At 33.8% G+C, this 19,049-nt stretch overlaps 3 protein-coding genes across 4 annotated transcripts; 2 read left to right on the top strand and 1 right to left on the bottom strand.

The window, feature by feature from the left end:
* The first annotated feature begins 48 nt into the window (after positions 1 to 48).
* LOC124427117 (protein FAM177A1) lies at positions 49 to 850 on the top strand. 2 transcript variants are annotated; one of them, XM_046969631.1, is made up of 3 exons: positions 49 to 180; positions 257 to 385; positions 465 to 850. In XM_046969631.1, the coding sequence occupies exons 1-3, from the start codon at positions 85 to 87 to the stop codon at positions 726 to 728; spliced, it is 489 nt and encodes a 162-aa protein (XP_046825587.1). In that variant the 5' UTR covers positions 49 to 84; the 3' UTR covers positions 729 to 850. The 2 variants fall into 2 exon arrangements, with proteins under 2 accessions (XP_046825587.1, XP_046825588.1); XM_046969632.1 differs by having other exon boundaries at positions 65 to 177.
* A 322-nt stretch (positions 851 to 1,172) lies between these two features.
* On the bottom strand, positions 1,173 to 5,506 carry LOC124427114. Its single transcript, XM_046969624.1, has 11 exons — positions 5,223 to 5,506; positions 5,005 to 5,099; positions 4,767 to 4,921; positions 4,504 to 4,634; positions 4,281 to 4,416; positions 3,821 to 4,202; positions 3,211 to 3,746; positions 2,759 to 3,131; positions 2,316 to 2,644; positions 1,994 to 2,228; positions 1,173 to 1,905 (listed from the first exon to the last, which is right to left on the bottom strand). The coding sequence occupies exons 1-11, from the start codon at positions 5,299 to 5,301 to the stop codon at positions 1,543 to 1,545; spliced, it is 2,814 nt and encodes a 937-aa protein (XP_046825580.1). The 5' UTR covers positions 5,302 to 5,506; the 3' UTR covers positions 1,173 to 1,542.
* A 510-nt stretch (positions 5,507 to 6,016) lies between these two features.
* On the top strand, positions 6,017 to 18,323 carry LOC124427112 (nipped-B-like protein). Its single transcript, XM_046969619.1, has 4 exons — positions 6,017 to 6,462; positions 6,574 to 6,677; positions 7,501 to 7,797; positions 7,914 to 18,323. Exon 4 carries the CDS (start codon positions 7,920 to 7,922, stop codon positions 14,883 to 14,885), a length of 6,966 nt encoding a protein of 2,321 aa, XP_046825575.1. The 5' UTR covers positions 6,017 to 6,462; positions 6,574 to 6,677; positions 7,501 to 7,797; positions 7,914 to 7,919; the 3' UTR covers positions 14,886 to 18,323.
* Positions 18,324 to 19,049: the final 726 nt, after the last annotated feature.

Raw genomic sequence — 19,049 nt, 5'->3', positions numbered from 1 at the left:
GCGCGTACATTGTTTACTTATTATACGCATGCGTGAAGAGTATACATTTGTTACAAGGACGTTGTTTCTGCTCATGACTAAGAAATGACACTTGAGACTCTGTGTAATGTGTGTCAAACTATGGCGAACGAAGAAAACAAGGAAAGTGATTTAAATGATGTGGTCTTGCAGGAGAATGTGGTACTCGATACGCAATTATATATTTAGATGTATCTATAGCGTTATATTATAATATTTATAAACGTACAAATTTTAGTGTAAAACTAATGCAAAGAAACGTCCAAAACGAGTGTTGCATTTTTCTGATGGAGATTTAGAAGAATATTCTTCAGAAGATGAAGTAGATAAGATAGAAGAAAATAAAATTGTAGCAGAAATCGATCCGGTAATTAAACATTTATTAATTTATGATATAACACTGTTTATATTTTTCTTTCAATAAATATAAATTCGTTGATTTGTAGCATACTCTTAATTGGTTACCTTGGACTTGGTATCAAACAACCTGGGTCGGTACAAAAGTATTGGACGGTTGTGATTATCTTGGTGAATGGCTAGCCAATTTTTTTGGTATTACAACACCTAAGTATCAATTTGAAATTGATGAATTTCATAGATTACAAGCTCTACAAAATGAGATGATTCATAAGAACGATTTAGAAATGGGTGGATGGAATAATCAGAATAGAAATAATTTAATTAATACTACAAATCAAGCAAAGAATTAAATGTGTCTATGTTTCTTATGTAAGATATACAATATATATCTTACATAAAAATAATTTAATATATTTAATGTATATATATATATATTTATTCATAATTTTATAAATAAATAATAATAATTATATATGAATATTATTTTAGAGATTTAGATTATATATATATTTTTTTTAAATGCAGCAACTTTATGTTTCAAAACAAAGTCTTATAAATATTTTATTTATTTTGATAAATAATTTTTATCACTTATCTGTTATAGAAAGAGATATAATTTAATCTTTTATTGCCATACTTGTACACAGTACGCATATAATGAATAAGTATGATAGTTATAAAAAAAAAACATTAATTATTATTTAATTAATCTTGCTTTAAATATATTAACTTATTTTTTTTTCTCAATGTTAATATTTATTAAATATTTACTAGTAAATTAATATTTATTAGTAATTCCATTGTAATTATTTCAGAGCAAAAAATACTCAAATTATATTAGTAAATATGTTTATATTTAATTAAATATATGTTTATAACTTTGTTTCTTTGTAATATGGTCAATGTATACATTATATTTTGATAACTTATATTAATGCTTGAAAATGTTAATATGAACTTAATGACGAATTTTGCTGTATTAAAGTTCACTGTAGTAAGCAAAATTTTTCTTGTAGACATTTGTATTGTAACTATATTTTCATATTTGACTTAATCTTATCTTGTAAATATTTACTACAGTCTTCTATAAGAGGAACTTCGTAACACATACATTTTGTAAGTAAACAGCAAATCTTTTTTTTTTCTTTTCCAATTTTTAATAAATTATGTTTCCGGTACAAACCTATGTAAAGTACTAGTTAATACCAATAATGAACTTTGAAGGCCTTGAGGTAAATGCCTTTGTAACCAAGAACCTTTATATTGTTCTATATGAGCTAACATTTTATTAGCTATGTCAGTTCTAAAAGTGGGTGGTAAATTGCATACTCCTAAATTGATAACTGCAAGACCCATATTACTGTTTGGATTAATACCCACGACAATTAGTGTTCGGCCAATTTTACAAGCTGTGAGCATTAAATCAGCTGTTAATTGTAGTTCCTGAATTTCCATTGATGCAAATTTGGAGGATAAGTTTCCTTCATATAATGAATGAGAAATACGTTTAATCTGTTTTGTCATTTTCTATTAAAAAGGAAAGATAATTTGTTAATAATATTCAATAAAGAATTTTTTTTTTTTTTTTTTTATGAAGAAATAACTCGAAACTTACAGCAAATAGATCAGCTGAAAGATATTCCAAATTGACATTATCAGGATCTGTTAATAATCTGTATAAAGTGGATCCACGATTGTCAGGTATTTGTTGTAAATCTTTTGCCGATTGATTTTTACTTAAGGTTAATACTAATGTATCTAATCTGCCTAATTCTAAAATTGCACTTCCGATTTTATATTCTGAATCTTGAAAAATGTGAATATCTAGTAATTTAGTAATATGTTTTGGTCTATAACATAGAGAAGAGTTAATATATAATTAATAATTTAATATAATAAAAGTAATTATATATTATAAATTGAAATAAAATTAATACCTAATTAATCCGGATACCTCAGGCACGTCATAATTATCATCAATTCCTATATCTATATCTGTGCTTGAATTCCACGACATTCCTGCTGCTATTAAATATCCAATCCAAGCAAAAGGATGAGGAGTTAGGTGGTGACTTCCGGACCAATGAGCAACCACTATACCAATAGAATCTTGTTCAAGAGCAGCTTTGATTGCATTTTTTGTATTCATATATGTAGATGCTGGACATCCTGCTAAGCTATTGTAACTTGCTGTTCCTGAACTCGACAAAATATTACCACCCGCTATTCTAAATGCTTCTGTCCATTCAGAAAAATCATAATCTGCCTGTAACATGCGTGTGTGTATATATATATATATATATATATCGACTTTTTAAATTATTTTTAACATTTTAGGAAAAAAAAGAAGAAGGCAAGAAAATTCTCGTATTTATTATACCTGAAATCCATATTCAACGAGAATAATATTTGAAGGAATGTAATGAAATTCTAATTTGGAATGTAATCCATTAGAACAAAGTAGTAAAGTTGTGCTTGAATTCAAATTCAGAATGTGCCATAACTCTTGAAGGCACGAATACGATTTATATACCTCTGACATATCTGTTTCTATAGTTTCATTTACAGACAAATTCTGATCAAAGTTATCCGGTTGAACTAATAAACTAGCCAATCTTGGTCCAACATGTACATAACTCAAGCTAGGAAATACAGCAAGTAATTCTTGAAAAATAGGCCACATTTGTGTGAGATGATGTTGTCCTACATTGGAATCTACATCCAATGTTGGTACTAAGTCTAAATGACGATCTCTGTTTAAACAAAAATAATTTTACGTTGATGTAACAACAAAATTTTAAATGATAAAAAAAAAAAAAATATCTAATTTACCTGCAGTATCTGTCTAGTGTAACCATTTCAGATTTAGAATAACAAAGTTGCCAGTCACAAGCTGATGTTAGTCTAGAGTAGAGATGTAGATGAGATATTTTTAATGATGACCATAAATCAACCATGTGTAATAAATATTCTAAAGTGGGTATGCGACCTCTTGGTGAAATATCTAACAGTATTCCACGGTGTATAAATCTTGGTTCATCTTTTATGAGAACAGGTTCTATTTCACATGTTTCAGATGTATTATCTTTTTTACTTAAACGTAATATTTGCACAAATGTGCATACTGCATAATGTAACCCTGGTAGACTTCCAGCACAAACTTTAATCGAGTTTTGAGAAATATGTAATTGATAGCCATGAGAAACATTGAACAAATTTTTGTTCACTATACATTCTATTTTGTTTTCGCAACATAATTTTCCAGAGCTAGGTTGAACTTCGCCTATTTTTACATCATGACCTAACTCCAATAAGTGTGTTCTGCTAACTTCCCAAACATCTAATATTCTGTGTATGGACTCGCTGCCCTATGTTAAAAAATATTATATTATAAAATTAATATGATCGAATTATTAATAAATATTTCATTATATTTAAATACCTGTATAATGGATATAAAAAGTTCTTTGCCAATGACAAATGGCGGTGAAAAATTCTTAAGTTTACAGATAGTCTTTGGTTGTGGCCAAAGTAAGTAATAAATTCCTTCTTTTTCTGTAACAGTTTTGTTAGGACTATCTTTTCCCGATTCTCGTAATGGAATATCGTATACTGGTTCAGAAGATTTACTAGATTCAATGGAGAGTTGGCTCATATTGCTTGAAATACTTTTTTGAGAAAAATTTCCTTCTGAAAACAATCCAATTGGACTATGCATAGCTTCATTGTCATTTGATGTGAAATTGGATAAAAATTTTTGAAGAAGGCTATGCAAGGTCTGTTTTCCACGAGTAAGATCATATGGCGTTTTTCCTGCAAATGTTCTACAAACAAATATATTTTTTAATATTATGTAAATATTGAAATTATACAGTAAATAAAATATTCCAATAAATCTTTACCCTTTAACAGCTCTTATAAGAGGATTTGCTCCAGCTTGTAATAACTCATGACATATAGCTATATCACCACGATTTATTGCATCGTGCAATGGTGTAGCGCCACATCCATTCTCAGCATTTATATCTGCACCTCGGTCTGTAAACGAGAAACTGCATTTTTATGTTATCAGTATTTTATATTATAATTAGGATGCACCACGTCATTAAGTATAGTTAATTTTACCAATCAAACAGGTAATGACATCTTTATTCCCATAACAAACCGCCCAATGCAGCGGTGTGTTTTTACTACCTTGTGAATCCCAGGAATTTACATGTATTCCTGCATCTAGTAATTGTATTACTTTCTCTATTCTGTAAGTGACATTACATTAATATATCTATATAGTACAAATTTTTCATTTACAATTGACATTACTAATATAATAAGTTTTATTTCTTTCTTGATTTGTTTTAATAATTAATAAATACAAAGAAGAAACGCACTCAGAAGCAGCAGTTGCCCTTAGCAATTCCTCAATATAAATACGACGTATTATATCGCTAGTTGCTAAATCAACAGCATTATGTCCATTTGCATTTTGTACAGCTGGATCTGCTCCACAATTTAACAAAGTCCTTACGATATCGGCTTGATTTGTCTAATTAATAAAAGTAATTATGAAATATCAAGGAAGTATCAAGATATAGTCATAAGAAAGCTTATACAATTTCTTTTAGATACCTTGGATGCATATGATAAAAAAGTTCCTTCCTCTAAGAGAGGTTGATTCAATATTTTATCTTTTGTTATTCCTTCAGCCGTAGGACCATTTTCACCTACGTGTAATAAATAAACGTAGAAATTTTAATTGATCGATGAAAAATGAGCTATGACATTTAATATTACTCAATTGCATTATTTGACAGTGTATCATATATTGTACATTTAGTAATACCTACACGCTTCTAAAATGGATCTGATAATATCAGTACGTCCATGTTCAATCGCTGTACGAATATTTTCACAAATGTCTTGCATCTCTGCTTCTTCTTATTTAATAACATTACATTACATATTGCACCGGATCAAAATAATTATTAAATATCGTCAGTTGTCAGAAATCATACGAAGCGTAATATCGCGGTATAAGTTATCGCCCTGCTCGCAGGGGGGCCAAACTCATATGAGACATGAAAGATTTTAGTTACACTCCTGTCGCCGACATGTTTCCTGTTGTTGCTGTAGCCCGCTATCTGGCGGTTAAATTTGAAAAAAGGATTGTGTAAATCGGAATAAACATGTAGTCTAAAAACATGATTGGTCGTCATCGAACGAGCATACTACGTATATACGATTGATTACGGATAAACTTTAATTAAAGAAAAATGAAATTCACATGTAAATAAATAAACATTAATCTAAGGGAAATATTAAATTATATAATTTCATTAAATGAACGGCGTAAAAATCTTAAGTATTTCTATGAAATATTGGAAATAATAGTTACCTCGAAAAATTCAAATTTTTCCGCCATTTTATATGACCTTCGACAGTACCTTAAGGAATGATAAATTTAAAATAGAAATTAATCAACGACATGACCGCTTTATTTACTTCGTTTGACCGTCATATTTTGGAGGTTAGATTAATAAAGTATCGATGTAAAGTCATAAATCGCTCACATGCAAACGGTTCGGTAACATTTGAAATGAGACGCCGTAAGCGCCGGTATACCTGTATCTCGGCTGTATCTACTACGCAACTTCCGCTAACTCGCTGCTGAGCAAAATGGACGCCTTTGTGTCTGTTTTCTTCGTATTCGCACTATAAATACTGTTTTCCCCGCGATGCACCACCTTTGACATGGCGATGTTTACGCGGTGCTGTGAAACATGTAAGTGAAAGTCGTGAGGTGATATTCAGTTCGGTGCATATCTTTGTGATCGTTGTAAAAGCGCAACCATCCAAGTAGGCCACAACCACGGATTGACAATTGAGTGGATATCGTCTACGGGGAAAAGTTTTTTGCTAAAAGGCTTGACACGGTCAAACGTAACGATTTGGAGAACGCGCGATAAACGGATACATGTTTGTCTACGATTAAAATTGATGCTCATGCAAATGTGTTCACGCTGCCCGCCAAAATTATATTCCGCATAGTACATTCGGGAGCATAAATAATCGTCGCGATTGCTTGGGGTAAGGCAATTGATACTGAACCTCCTTATACATCAACTTTGTTTTTATAGGCTTATCTGACGTTCAATTGATTTTTATATTGTCACTGATCTATTTAATTCTCTTCTTTAGCGGGCTTTCGCGTTCGTTTGGAAAATTCTGCTGTCTCTAAACATCATCCAGAGCTCATGTTATCATATGTATGATGTTGGATGGTAGACATCCAACGAAGAAAGGTAATGACTTAGATGGTATTATAACGTGCTGGTATTTATAATCATTGATATTAATGATAAAAATAATTGAGATTATCAAAATGTTTATGATTAATTAAACCTAAATCATATTAGCCTGAATAATATTATTTATTATTACCAATGGTATCTTCCGTTCAATATTGTACATATGAGATATTAGTTTATTTTCCTTATTGATATACATTTAAGTTATTATCGAATATTTTTATTACTTTTTATACATTTGTTTAACTGACTATACTTATATAATCATAATATTATTTTTAATCGATTGAATCCATTTAGGAATTATTCTTTATTGTATTAATATGTTATGGTGTTGGCTCATTGTTTTTTTTTGTTTTGTTTTGTTTTGTTTTTTTTTTTTTTGTTTTCAAAGTTTAGTGTGCACAACAAATTTATTTATTTAATTGATGATATATCATCATTAATTATACTTCAGATACAATTAATTGTATGATTTTGTTGTTATTTTATATTTTTATGAATTTTCAATTAATGTGTCAATTCTTTGTAAATCATATTTTATACTTTCATTGTGAAAGATTAATAAAGTGTACGTATTATTGATCATAATTACAGAGTATATGAAATAATGATATAATTATTATCTTAATTTTATTATTATTCACATATTACTATATAGGTAGAATTGTATGCAGCACTACAAAATGATTATAATTTTATAAACAATAGGTGCCTTTTTCTTAATATTTCAAAATATAAATTATTTTATTAGCATTTATACCAATAATATTTTTTGGCCAGTAGAGTCTTAATCGAATCAAATTTTCTGTTATAGGACAAGGGATTGATAATCATGGATCGATTATTGGAGGACCCACGTGCTTCATCAAAGTTTGGTTGAAATTTTCTTTTACATCATGGGAACTTAAAAGAGACTTTGTTAAGTTCCCAATATAACTTTAGTGTTAGTGTTCTCTGACAAGAGTTAGATACTATTCCGTTTAATAGTAGAATGTGTTGGAACGTTTAGGAAATGCAAGTACAAAAATAAAACAGCAATGATTAGTTTGGGTATATGTGGCAACAGTGCTGCATTTAGATATGTTCTGTTGTCTTACATCTATATTATATCGTGAGTAGAACTTTTATATGATGTTAGTGCAGTGCTTCATATATTGGATTGTTCTATGAATCGAGGGGGGAAAGACAGAAACACTGGAATTGATTTTGAATCTATTTTTTGTCCAGGCTGTAATGCCAGAACAAATCAAATTCAAAATGAATGGGGTTATTCCGAGTGTGCCAATTACTACCCTCGCTGGTATCGCGAGTCTCACTGACTTGTTGCCTGAAATGCCCCTACCAACGCCGCTGCCCCAAACTCTGACAAACAAATCTCTCCTGTTTCATCCAAGAGTGGCAGAGGAAGCACAAATATTGTTAAGTGTTCGAGATGAAAATTTAGTGCCCCAGTTAATATTGTCCCTGTCACAAACTTCGTCGGATCATATTGAACTGAAGGATAATTATGCTAATACTGAACAACCCTTGGAATCAGAGCAGAATACGCCGGAATTGCTTAAAGCAATTCTCCAGATAAATCCACACGTGTTCAAAGGACCTCAGTATAATTCTCCAAGAAATTGGTCTCAGGGTACTCAGCAGATGCATTCTAATCAATCACCAGCAAATTATGGCCGCTTTTCACCATCTTATTCAAATTCTTCAGGGTCCAGGCAAACGCCTCAAGGTAGTCCTGCTCATCCTGCTGCAGCTAGAACTGTACTCCCACCACCTAGTGGTATCTCTCACGCGCAGCATCCACGAATGCCAGTTACACCTCAAAATCATGCAGATATTTCACAAATGTCTCCTTTTGCCGTGCCTTCTCCATCTCCTAGAGGAAACGTTATGACGGAGCAAACGAGAACATCGACTACGCCACAGCATGTACAGGATGACTCCAATTGTATAAATCCTCTGTCGAATATAGCTCCCCAACCAAATATGTATTCTCCGGCTCATATGAGCTCACCCAATACACCTTTGACATCTTTGGGTAATGTAACGCCTCAGCATCATAACATGTCTGGTATGACGCCGCAACACAATATGCACATGACTTCTCCAATGCGTGCAAACATACCTGTTCAACAACAGCAAACTATGAACATGCAACAGAATGTTTACGATCCAACGATGAATCAACAAGTACATCATCCGTTGCAAAGTAATGAGCATATGGATATTAATAGCAGTGTTCAAGCTAATCAACAGTTTTTACTCGATCCAGTAACTGGCCTTCCTGACATAGATTTACCAATAGAGAATATTGAAACAAAACAAAGCATGGATAATGCTGCACAAGATTTATTGTCAGGTTCACAGACCACGTCATATCAAAACCTTCATAATGTTAATGTTGTTAATACTTTAGATCATACTAATATAATGCCAATGCAGCATCAACAAAACAACAATTCTGATAAAATATTAAAAGTGCCCACTACACCAACAGAAAAAATGAAAGAACCTGTTGTTATGTTGAATAGATTATCTATAGAAGATCAGACGCTTATGCAGAAGAGTTTAGCTGCATTCGCTGAGAAATCTCCCAGTCGTGCTGCAAGGATGGGAATAACCAATCGCGATGATGCAAAGAGTGATTCCGAAAGTGAAGAAGAAATTGGTAAAAATAATAAATATTTCAAAGCGCGAGCAAAGGAACGTCAGGTTCAAAGAGAAAAGGAAAGAGCAGAAAGGAAGAAAAGCGAAGATAAAATTCGTAGAAGAAGAAGGATATTGGATGACGATGATGAGGATGAAAAGAAGGAAGGTATATTTACACCAACAAAACCGAAAATAAGAAAGGTGGAGAAAAAACTAGTTCCAGTTTTGTCTAAATTAAGTGTAGAAGAGTTAATGGAAACTAATACATACCAACGATTTAATTCGACGATAGAGACCATTTTTGAAAATACAGAAGATATTGCAACCAACGCCGAGTTAGAGGAAGATGGTGATGTGCCTCCAGAATTGCTTATTCCTAAATATCAATTACACGATTTATGTACCGAAGCGGCAAAATTAAAAGCTTTAGGAGCAATGGAGTCTATTCCAGCGGATAGATTGGTTAGATTGCTAAATATTTTAGAGAAGAACATTCGTGACGGAGCTCGGGTATCACCGTTGGCAGATCCCGATGACGACGTTGACGAAAGCAGGCTGTGGATGCAGTTGGCTATGGAAAGGGTACAACGTGCCGTAGACGCATCACTGATATCGTTGCACATTATGACATCAAGTAATATGCCCAAGACAGTTTATTTGGAAGATGTAATCGACAGAATAGTTCTTTTTATGAAATTTCAATTGCAAAACACCATTTATCCTTCATTTGACCCTGTTTATAAAATAGACACAAAAAACAAGACTGACAATTATAATTCTAGCGGACGTAAAAAAAGGGGCCACATGAAGGAAGTTCGCGAAAAGAGCATTCTTCAAGTTTACAACAAAATGCACGAACTGGTTGGTCTCCTTGCCGAATTATTAAATATTCAAGTGTTAACGGATACCAGTGTTCTTCACGCATCCACGTTAGGTGTTGCACCGTTTTTTGTTGAATCCGTAAGCGATCTTCAATTAAGCGCTCTTAAGCTTGTCACCGTAATATTTACCAAATACGAAAAGCATAGAAGATTATTGTTAGATGATATTTTGGCGTCAATAGCGAGACTTCCTAGTAGCAAAAGAAGTTTACGCACATATAGGCTAAACTCCGAAGATCATATACAGATGCTAACTGCGTTAGTATTGCAGCTTATCCAATGCGTCGTGGTATTGTCAGACAGTGTTGTACCGCAGACAAAAGGATCTTCAAAGGACGATGAAGAGAAGAAGGAAGAAAAAAAGGAGGAAAAGAAGGAGGAAAAAAAGGAAGAGAAAAAGATTAGCCATGTCGATGCTGATGTTCTGATTATAAATAAGTACGAGACCGCCACTAGAATAGCCGGTAATTTTTTAACTGTATTTTTAAACAAATGCGGAAGCAAAGGAGAAGAAATTGATTATAGACCATTATTCGAGAATTTTGTACAGGATCTATTAGCTACAGTGAATAAACCTGAATGGCCTGCAGCGGAATTACTTCTTAGCTTGCTTGGAAATTTATTGGTTGGACATTTCTCGAACAAAAGTTCGGATATGTCGCTTAGAGTTGCTTCCATTGATTATCTTGGAGTAGTTGCAGCTAGGCTAAGAAAAGACGCGGTCAGTTCCCAATGTAAGCTGTCGACGATTGATCAGATTATAAGAGACATCAAATTGGAACAACAGAAGGATGCCGATTATGATCAAGTTAAAGACAAGGAAATCATAGGATTGAGCGAGGACGAAGAAAGGACGGTCTTTTTACAGAAAGTACTTTTAGATTATTTAGCCGTTAACGGTACGAAGGATTCGGCATTGGTATACGCTCGACACTTTTATTTGGCTCAATGGTACAGAGATTGTGCGGTAGAGAAGTCACGCGTAGGACAATCAAAGAATAGTCCGACTAAGAAGACGCATAAAAAGAGAGCGAAGAAAAAGAATAAACATCATAGTAGCGATCAGGAAAGTGATTCGGAAGTTGAAGATCAGGATGCGGATGAAAATGACAATAACGAGCAGAAAAATTCAGAAGCTTATAGACTTATAGAGGAAAAAAAGAAATATATTATTAGCAGAATTAGACCGTATAGTACGGGAACTAAGCCAGACGTTTTACAAACCTACATAGATTACAATTCGGCCGAACTCATTTCTCAATATCTTGCATCAAAGAGACCATTTTCCCAAAGTTTCGATCGTTATCTCAAACAGATACTTCACGTATTAACAGAATCATCCATCGCAATTCGAACGAAAGCTATGAAATGTTTAACGATGATCGTTGAAGCCGATCCAAGTGTACTTGCGAGAGTAGATATGCAACTCGGAGTGAAACATTCGTTTCTCGATCATTCAACATCGGTAAGAGAGGCTGCTGTCGATTTAGTTGGAAAATTTGTATTGAGCAGACCAGAATTAATAGATAAATATTACGACATGTTGCTAGCGAGAATATTGGATACAGGTGTCAGTGTTAGAAAACGTGTAATTAAGATATTGAAGGATATCTGTATGGAGTGTCCAGATTTTCCAAAAATCCCAGAGATTTGCGTGAAGATGATTAGAAGAGTGAACGATGAAGAAGGGATAAGAAAACTAGTTATGGAAGTTTTTCAAAATATGTGGTTTACTCCTGTAAGAGAAAGACCTACTCTTGATTCGGAATCATTATTGAGAAAAGTAATGAATATCACCGACGTTGTTGCGGCTAGCAAAGATATGGGCTTGGAATGGTTCGAACAACTGCTGGTAAGTTTGTTTAAACCAAAGGAAGATAAAGATGATAGCACGAAAATGCAAACCGAACCTCCGAAGGCATTGTTAACGGCATGCAAGCAGATCGTCGATTGCTTGATAGAAAATGTTCTTAGGTTAGAGGAAACTAATCTAGGTGACGTAGGTAAATCCGAAAAGAAAGGATCGTCACAGCGACTGGTCGCTTGTTTGACTACGTTATATCTCTTTGCGAAGATCCGACCGCAACTTTTGGTTAATCATGCGATCACCTTACAGCCTTATTTAAGTTTAAAGTGTCAAACACAAGGGGATTATCAAATAATAAGTAGCGTTGCGCATACTCTCGAGTTAGTAGTACCATTGATGGAACATCCCAGCGAAACGTTCTTAGCACAGCTAGAAGAGGATTCGGTTAAATTAATTCTACAACACGATAGATCGGTCGTAGCGAGTTGTTTATCGTGTTTAGGCTCTATAGTGAACAACGTCACGAGGAACTTTAAATTAATACGTGACTGTTTTAAAAAATATTATGGTCATCTGACGGAGTACAAATCGTTATACGAGAAAGATCCGGCGAATCCAATGCTATTGAAATATAGGCCATTTTTCAGAAGAGCATTGTTCACAGTCGGCTTATTATTGAGGCATTTTAATTTTACCGATCCGGAGGTCATCGAGGGTTTGGCAGAGAACATAAAGGATCAAGTATTTGAAACATTAAATTACTTCGTCCATCAAGACAACGATGATATACGTCATTTCACTTTATCCGCTATTGGTTCTCTTTGCATAAGACATTACGAATTCATGTTGGTTCCCGAATTGAAGGAGCTTTATCATCATTTGCTTACGTCAGAGAACGCTCTGGTTCACATGAGAATTCAAGTTTTAAATAATATTGAAATATATCTTCAGGAGGAAGAAAAGAGAATGATAAAACAGGACTTGGAATGGTCGAAGATGTCAAAACAAGAGAACTTGAAGGAAATGGGTGATGTTTCCTCGGGGATGGCTAGTACCGTCATCCAGCTTTACATTAAAGAGATATTGGAATCTTTCTTACATGCGAATATAAGCGTTAGACACGCTGCCCTTAAAGTTATACAATTGATTTTGACTCAAGGTTTGGTGCATCCTGTGCAAATAGTACCCTATTTGATTTGCATGAGCACGGATTGTGAGAAAGCCGTCAGTCACAGCGCGGACAAACAGCTGCAGGACATCGAGAAGAAGTATCCTGGTTTCATCCATATGAAATCACAGTTTGGTATAAAACTAAGTTTTCGATTACAGAAAATATTGCAGAATGATAATACTGTGAGAGGTATGCGAATTAAAGAGGGTGAATTTCCTGGTGCACTCAATGGTTTTCTATATACTATATTAAGGAATACGAAACAACAGAGAAGGGCGATAGTCTTGTCCTTTTTAAAACAATTCGATGAGAGCGCCAAGACAAGTTTATCTCAAATGTTATACTTGGCTGATAATCTTGCTTATTTCACATATCAGGTACAAGACGAACCGTTATTCATCATCCATCATATCGATATTATCATATCGATGTCAGGTACAAATTTGCTGCAGTCTTTCAGAGAAGCCTTGCTGCCTAAGGAAGGAAACAGTCAATCGACGTCGCATCATCATCATCACCATCATCATCATCATCATCATCATCATCATCAACAACAGCAGCAGCAGCAGCAACAGCAGCAGCAGCAACAACAGCAGCAGCAACAACAACAACTACAACAACAACAGCAACAATTACAACAACAACAGCAACAACAACTACAGCAGCAACAACAACTACAACAACAACAACAACAATTACAACAACAACAACATTTGCAGCAGGTACAGCAAGAGCAGCAGTTGCAGCTGCAGTTACAGCTGCAGCCACTTCAGCAACAACAACAACAACAGCATCAACAGCAGCCGCAACATTTGTTGCTGCAAGAACACCAACAAGATCAGCAAATGATGCAACCGCCTATGCAGCCGATAGGAATGGTAGGATCAAGCGAGCAGCCTCGTTCTGAAAATATATTGTCTCTGGTAGATGAGGAAGACGACGAAGAGGACGAAGAGACGATCCTAGCAAGATTACCAGGTGACACAACTTTGCTCCGGGAATACATCACAGCCAGTCAAGGTTTTCTTTTGCTCCTGACATTGAGGCAACATCTAAAAGATCTTTATGGTTTCTCCGACGCGAAGATCGGTCAATATTCGCCATCGGAAGCGGCCAAGGTTTATGAGAAAGCTGTGAATCGTAAGAATAATCTTTTGTTCAAACCTAAAGCTACGTTACAGAGGCTGAAGGAAGGTGTAAGCAATGCTGAACTCGACGCCGAGGGTAGAAAGAAATTGGTGAAGGAGTATTTGGACTTTAAACAGTTAATGTTGAAGTACGATCCCGAAGAACCAGACGAAGGAGAGGAAGGAGATACCAGCGGCAAACAATGTAACACGGATAACAGTCAATCACCGAGGATACCCAATCCTGAGGTTGATAATAAACTTATCGATAGTGCAGTAACAAGCAATTCTTTTGGAAATGTTCAGTATCATCAAGCAAATATGAACTCGTCTATCGAGCATTCGAACAACTCGATGAACTCAACGATAACGGCGTCAACACCGACGTCTCCACGTGTACCCAAACTTACTATACATCCGATGAATCCTGACATGAAGGAACATCGTAAGCATCGCGCGCACAAGACGGAAAAGGTGAAGAAACATAAGAAGAAGAAAAGGAGAAGAATCTCCGATAGTAGCGAGAGTGGGGAAGATTATAGTGACCCTGATTTTCTAGTGTGAGTGCGGTGGTATCGGGACCTGCGTGTACATAAAGTCATATTCATTTCGAAATTTTTAGAACATCAAAGGGGCAAGGGACTGTTCTGGTATCTATATATATCTATATATATATATACACGTGTATATATATATATATGTGTGTATATATATATATACATACAGATAAACAAACATACATAGACATACATATAAATGTAATTATACTTATATGTATATATGTATATCAGATCAGATGATTTTTATCGATGATACCAGTGCTGCTCTCTGGACGCTCATAATGGCGCAATGAACTTTCGTTAGGTGAAAAATGAGATGCTTCTGTAGAAGAGTACTAAAAGGATGTACTGTATAAAGTGAGAGAAAGTGAGTGATAGAAATAGAGTATGAGAGCGAGAGAGAGAGAGAGAGAGAGAGACCGAGAACGAGAGAGTGAGAAAGAGAGAGCGAGAGAGAGAGAGAGAGCGAGAGAGTGAGAGAGAGAGAGAGTGTGAGAAAGAGAGAGCGAGAGAGAGAAAGAGAGATGGTGGTGCTGTGGTTACGCGTGCGAGAAATATCTTCGATGCGAGCGATTACAATTTTGAAGCACACTCGTCGTCACTCGGCGAGATTAGAATTATATTATACTATGTTCTGCTAAAAGCATTAAATTTAGGATCTCTCTCCGATGTGAGACAAAGACGTCCGGGTTGATTCGATCGAAATCGAATCATTATCTTATTTTTCATTGTCTGTCTCATACATATGATGTATGGTTTTTAACGATGATCTTAAACATAGCAATGATTACCAACGTTTTTTTCTTTTTTTTTCTTCTTCTTCTTTTTCTTTCTTTCTTTCTTTTTTTCCTTCTTCTTCTTCTTCTTCTTCCTTCTTCTTCTTTTTTTTTTTTTTTTCTTTTTTACTTTCTATTTTACTCTTTCTTTCTCTCCTTCCTTTCTTTTTCTTCTTATTTAATTATCCTCGATCGATTTATCTCAAAATGATTTATCGTCGTTTCAAAAAATGATGATAGGAATCAGCAAGACACAAAGCTATTCTTGCTTTACGCATTTTTATTGCCACTCTTATTTTCTTTTTACTTTTTTTTTCCCCCTTTCTTTCTCTATTTCTTTCTTTCTTTCTCTCTCTCTCTCTCTCTCTCTCTCTCTCTCTCTCTTTTTCTCTCAATGTTAAATTATATAGATCTTTTTGTTAATTCTCGAATCTACCCGGTCTTACGTCGTTTATAAAAATCGGCCCGTTAAAAATTCGACGCGTGATTAAAAAGGAAGAAGGAACTTGGTTTACAAGTTCGCGAGCATCGTTTATTTTCATTTTCTTTCTTTTTTTTTTCTTTCTTTTTTTTTCTTTTTTTTTATCTTTCTTTCTTTCTTTTTTTTTTTTTTTTTTTTTTTGGTTCGTATAAACTAACGGCAAATCAATGGCAGGTTCGTTCGAGTTCGGAAAATCAATTCGGTTTTTGTCAATCACACCGAACCAAGTTCCCTGTCGAGAATCTAAGTACAATAGTGCGTTAAATAAAAATACAAAAGAAAAAAAAAAGCAAAAGAAAAAGGAAGACGGAAGGAAGGGTAAAAGGAAAAAAAAAAAGGAAAAAGGAAAAAAAAATTATATACAAAAAGCATTGCATCCGAACAAAAACTTCTGTAAATATTAAATAAAGTAATAAAACAACGTTGAGATACGAATGTTGGGTTTAAAATAAAGGAAAAAAGAAACAAAAATACAAACAAACAAACAAACAAACAAACAAATAATAAGTAAAACGTAAGGTCAGCGCTCGATACAAAACTGAAAAAAAATAAAAGTGGTGGTGAGCTTTCGTGCAGCGATTAAAAAACGTTACGTTTACCATGAACTTTACACGAAGCCTTTTCTTTTCGATCGAATTTAAAAGAAAGGAAATAGCGTAAGATCTATGAGGGGTGGGATGGATTGGGAAGAAGGGGGCGGATGAAAGGGGTATAGAAAGGGTGGGTAAAATAATAAAATACAACAGAATAAAATAAAATTAAATAAAATTAAAATAAAATAAAATAAAATAAAATAAAATAAAATAAAATAAAATAAAATAAAATTAAATAAAATAAAATAAAATAAAATAAAATATATAGGGCGGACCTGTTAGACTTGCTCCACAATATGTATAATAGAAGTGTGTAGTAAAACGCATTGCCTATACATTATATAAAAAAAGAAGTGAGGAGGAAGAAGAAGAAAAAAAAGAAGCAAAAGAAGAAGTAGAAATAGTAAAAGAAGAAGAAGAAGAAGAAGAAGAAGAAGAAGAAGAAGAAGAAGAAGAAACACAAAAAAAAATGAAACGTTGTTTGTAATATGTGTACATAAAAATTTCAAGTAAAGTATCTTATTTTCTTACAAACTATATAGCGGTGACATTACGAAGAATATTTAAGATTTTGTTGTAATATTAAGTATTTATTCAGAATTTCATGTTGTCCCATGATATATAGTTTGCTTTACGCGCACTTGTCTTTGGTCTATTTCAAAATGGTATCGTTTTTATACAACAAGCTTAGAAATAACTACGTAGCAATCGACTCGCGTATTATTCTCGATGAAATAAAGGCGTGGAAATCAACTGATTTTTGTCAAAGCTATTTCGATGATATGTTTGTTAAGTATGTGAGAATTATCAAATTGGGGTATCCATAAACCCCCTCTCCTTTGTGACGAGGTGTGCCGCGAGATCGGCGAACGTTTTGTTTTCTTCGTCCCTTCGAAGTGTCGGCTTCGAAGCGTTAAATTCGATTCGACGTTTTGATAAAAAAAAAAAAAAAAGAAAAAAAAAGAAAAAAAGGTGGGGGGGAAAAGTAAAGGGAAAGAAGTAAGAAGATTAAAACGGAATAATAAAATCGGTCCGTACGGAATATCACGGATATTTCGTAGAAATAACGTGTACGATGAATAATAATCGATAATAATTATTAATCGAACGAAAGAAAAGAACAAAAGAGGCAGCTGTGATGTTAGACGTAAGATGGAGGCAGATCAAATGTGTATTTCTTTCCTCCAGGATATTATAATTAATCTTTTTTATACATTTATAGACTAAAAAAATTATTCACACAAAACGACGAAGACGATGACGACGACGACGACGACGACGACGACGACGATGACAAAGAAGACATAGATGAAGATGATAATGACGATGACGAAGATGACGACGACGATGACAATGACGACGATCACGGTGACAAAGAAAAAAGAAAAAAAAAAAAAAAAAAATAACTTGACATTTCGGACGATCGAATTTCTCGCATCGAAATGGACCACACACTGCGAACTTTCGTCTATCGATTAAATCAAACTCGAACACCATTTAGATGTATAATGTAATTTTCACGAGCGTACACATTCGAATATTAAGATATTAGATGTAATCACGTGTTAATATATGTGATTGATCATATCTTAGGTCATTTAGTCGCGCGTTGTTATTATCCTTGCGAAATACCGACACGGGACGGAGAAAATTATTAATATATATATATATATATTATATATTATATATTATATATTATATATATATATTATATATATATTATATATATATTATATATATATAATAATATTAACAATTATATATATATATATATATATATATATATATATATATATATATATATATATTATAGATCGATTCGAGCCAATTTCGTGGCAAATAACTTCGGCGATTATCCATCTCGTTATTATCGAACAATTTTTTCAGACTATCTTCTTATTATTCTTTTTTGTTTTTGTTCTTTCGAGAAAAAGCGTTCTCATTCGATCATTCAAAAAAAAGAAAGAGCATACGAGCGAGCGAGCGAGCGAGTAAGCGAACGAACGAGAGAGAGAGAGAGAAAGAGAAAGAGAGACAGAGAAAGAATGTGTGAAGATGTATGAGAATGTAAGAGCGAAAGTGTGAGAGTAAGAAAAATGGTATGCATTTATAAATAATTGATCTTTCGAAGCCTGTACATTTTTGCTCTCCTAAATATGGATCTAAATCAGTCCGCGCAAACTTTGTTAACGAACGCATAATATCACGGAATGGTAATACTACGTTCGTCTTTGGTTGCAATTGATTTGTTAGGGAATAGGAAAAAAGATGCAAAAACTCCGAGAGAAAAAAGATAGGAAAGGTAAAGAAAATTAAAA

The sequence above is a fragment of the Vespa crabro genome, chromosome 9, assembly GCF_910589235.1.
Source record: "Vespa crabro chromosome 9, iyVesCrab1.2, whole genome shotgun sequence".
Lineage (NCBI taxonomy): Eukaryota > Metazoa > Arthropoda > Insecta > Hymenoptera > Vespidae > Vespa > Vespa crabro.
Note: the sequence above shows the minus strand (reverse complement) of the source record. Positions and strands in the feature narration are given on the sequence as shown.

Bases quoted from the DNA above. Each gene is read 5' to 3' on its own strand.
- LOC124427117 (XM_046969631.1), top strand. From the start codon at position 85: ATGACACTTGAGACTCTGTGTAATGTGTGTCAAACTATGGCGAACGAA. The intron at 181-256 runs GTACTCGATACG...TACAAATTTTAG, and splicing joins TGGTCTTGCAGGAGAATGTG to TGTAAAACTAATGCAAAGAA. The intron at 386-464 runs GTAATTAAACAT...GTTGATTTGTAG, and splicing joins TTGTAGCAGAAATCGATCCG to CATACTCTTAATTGGTTACC.
- LOC124427114 (XM_046969624.1), bottom strand. From the start codon at position 5,301: ATGCAAGACATTTGTGAAAATATTCGTACAGCGATTGAACATGGACGT. The intron at 4,203-4,280 runs GTAAAGATTTAT...ATTTGTTTGTAG, and splicing joins CTTATAAGAGCTGTTAAAGG to AACATTTGCAGGAAAAACGC. The intron at 3,132-3,210 runs GTAAATTAGATA...TTGTTTAAACAG, and splicing joins ACACTAGACAGATACTGCAG to AGATCGTCATTTAGACTTAG.
- LOC124427112 (XM_046969619.1), top strand. From the start codon at position 7,920: ATGCCAGAACAAATCAAATTCAAAATGAATGGGGTTATTCCGAGTGTG.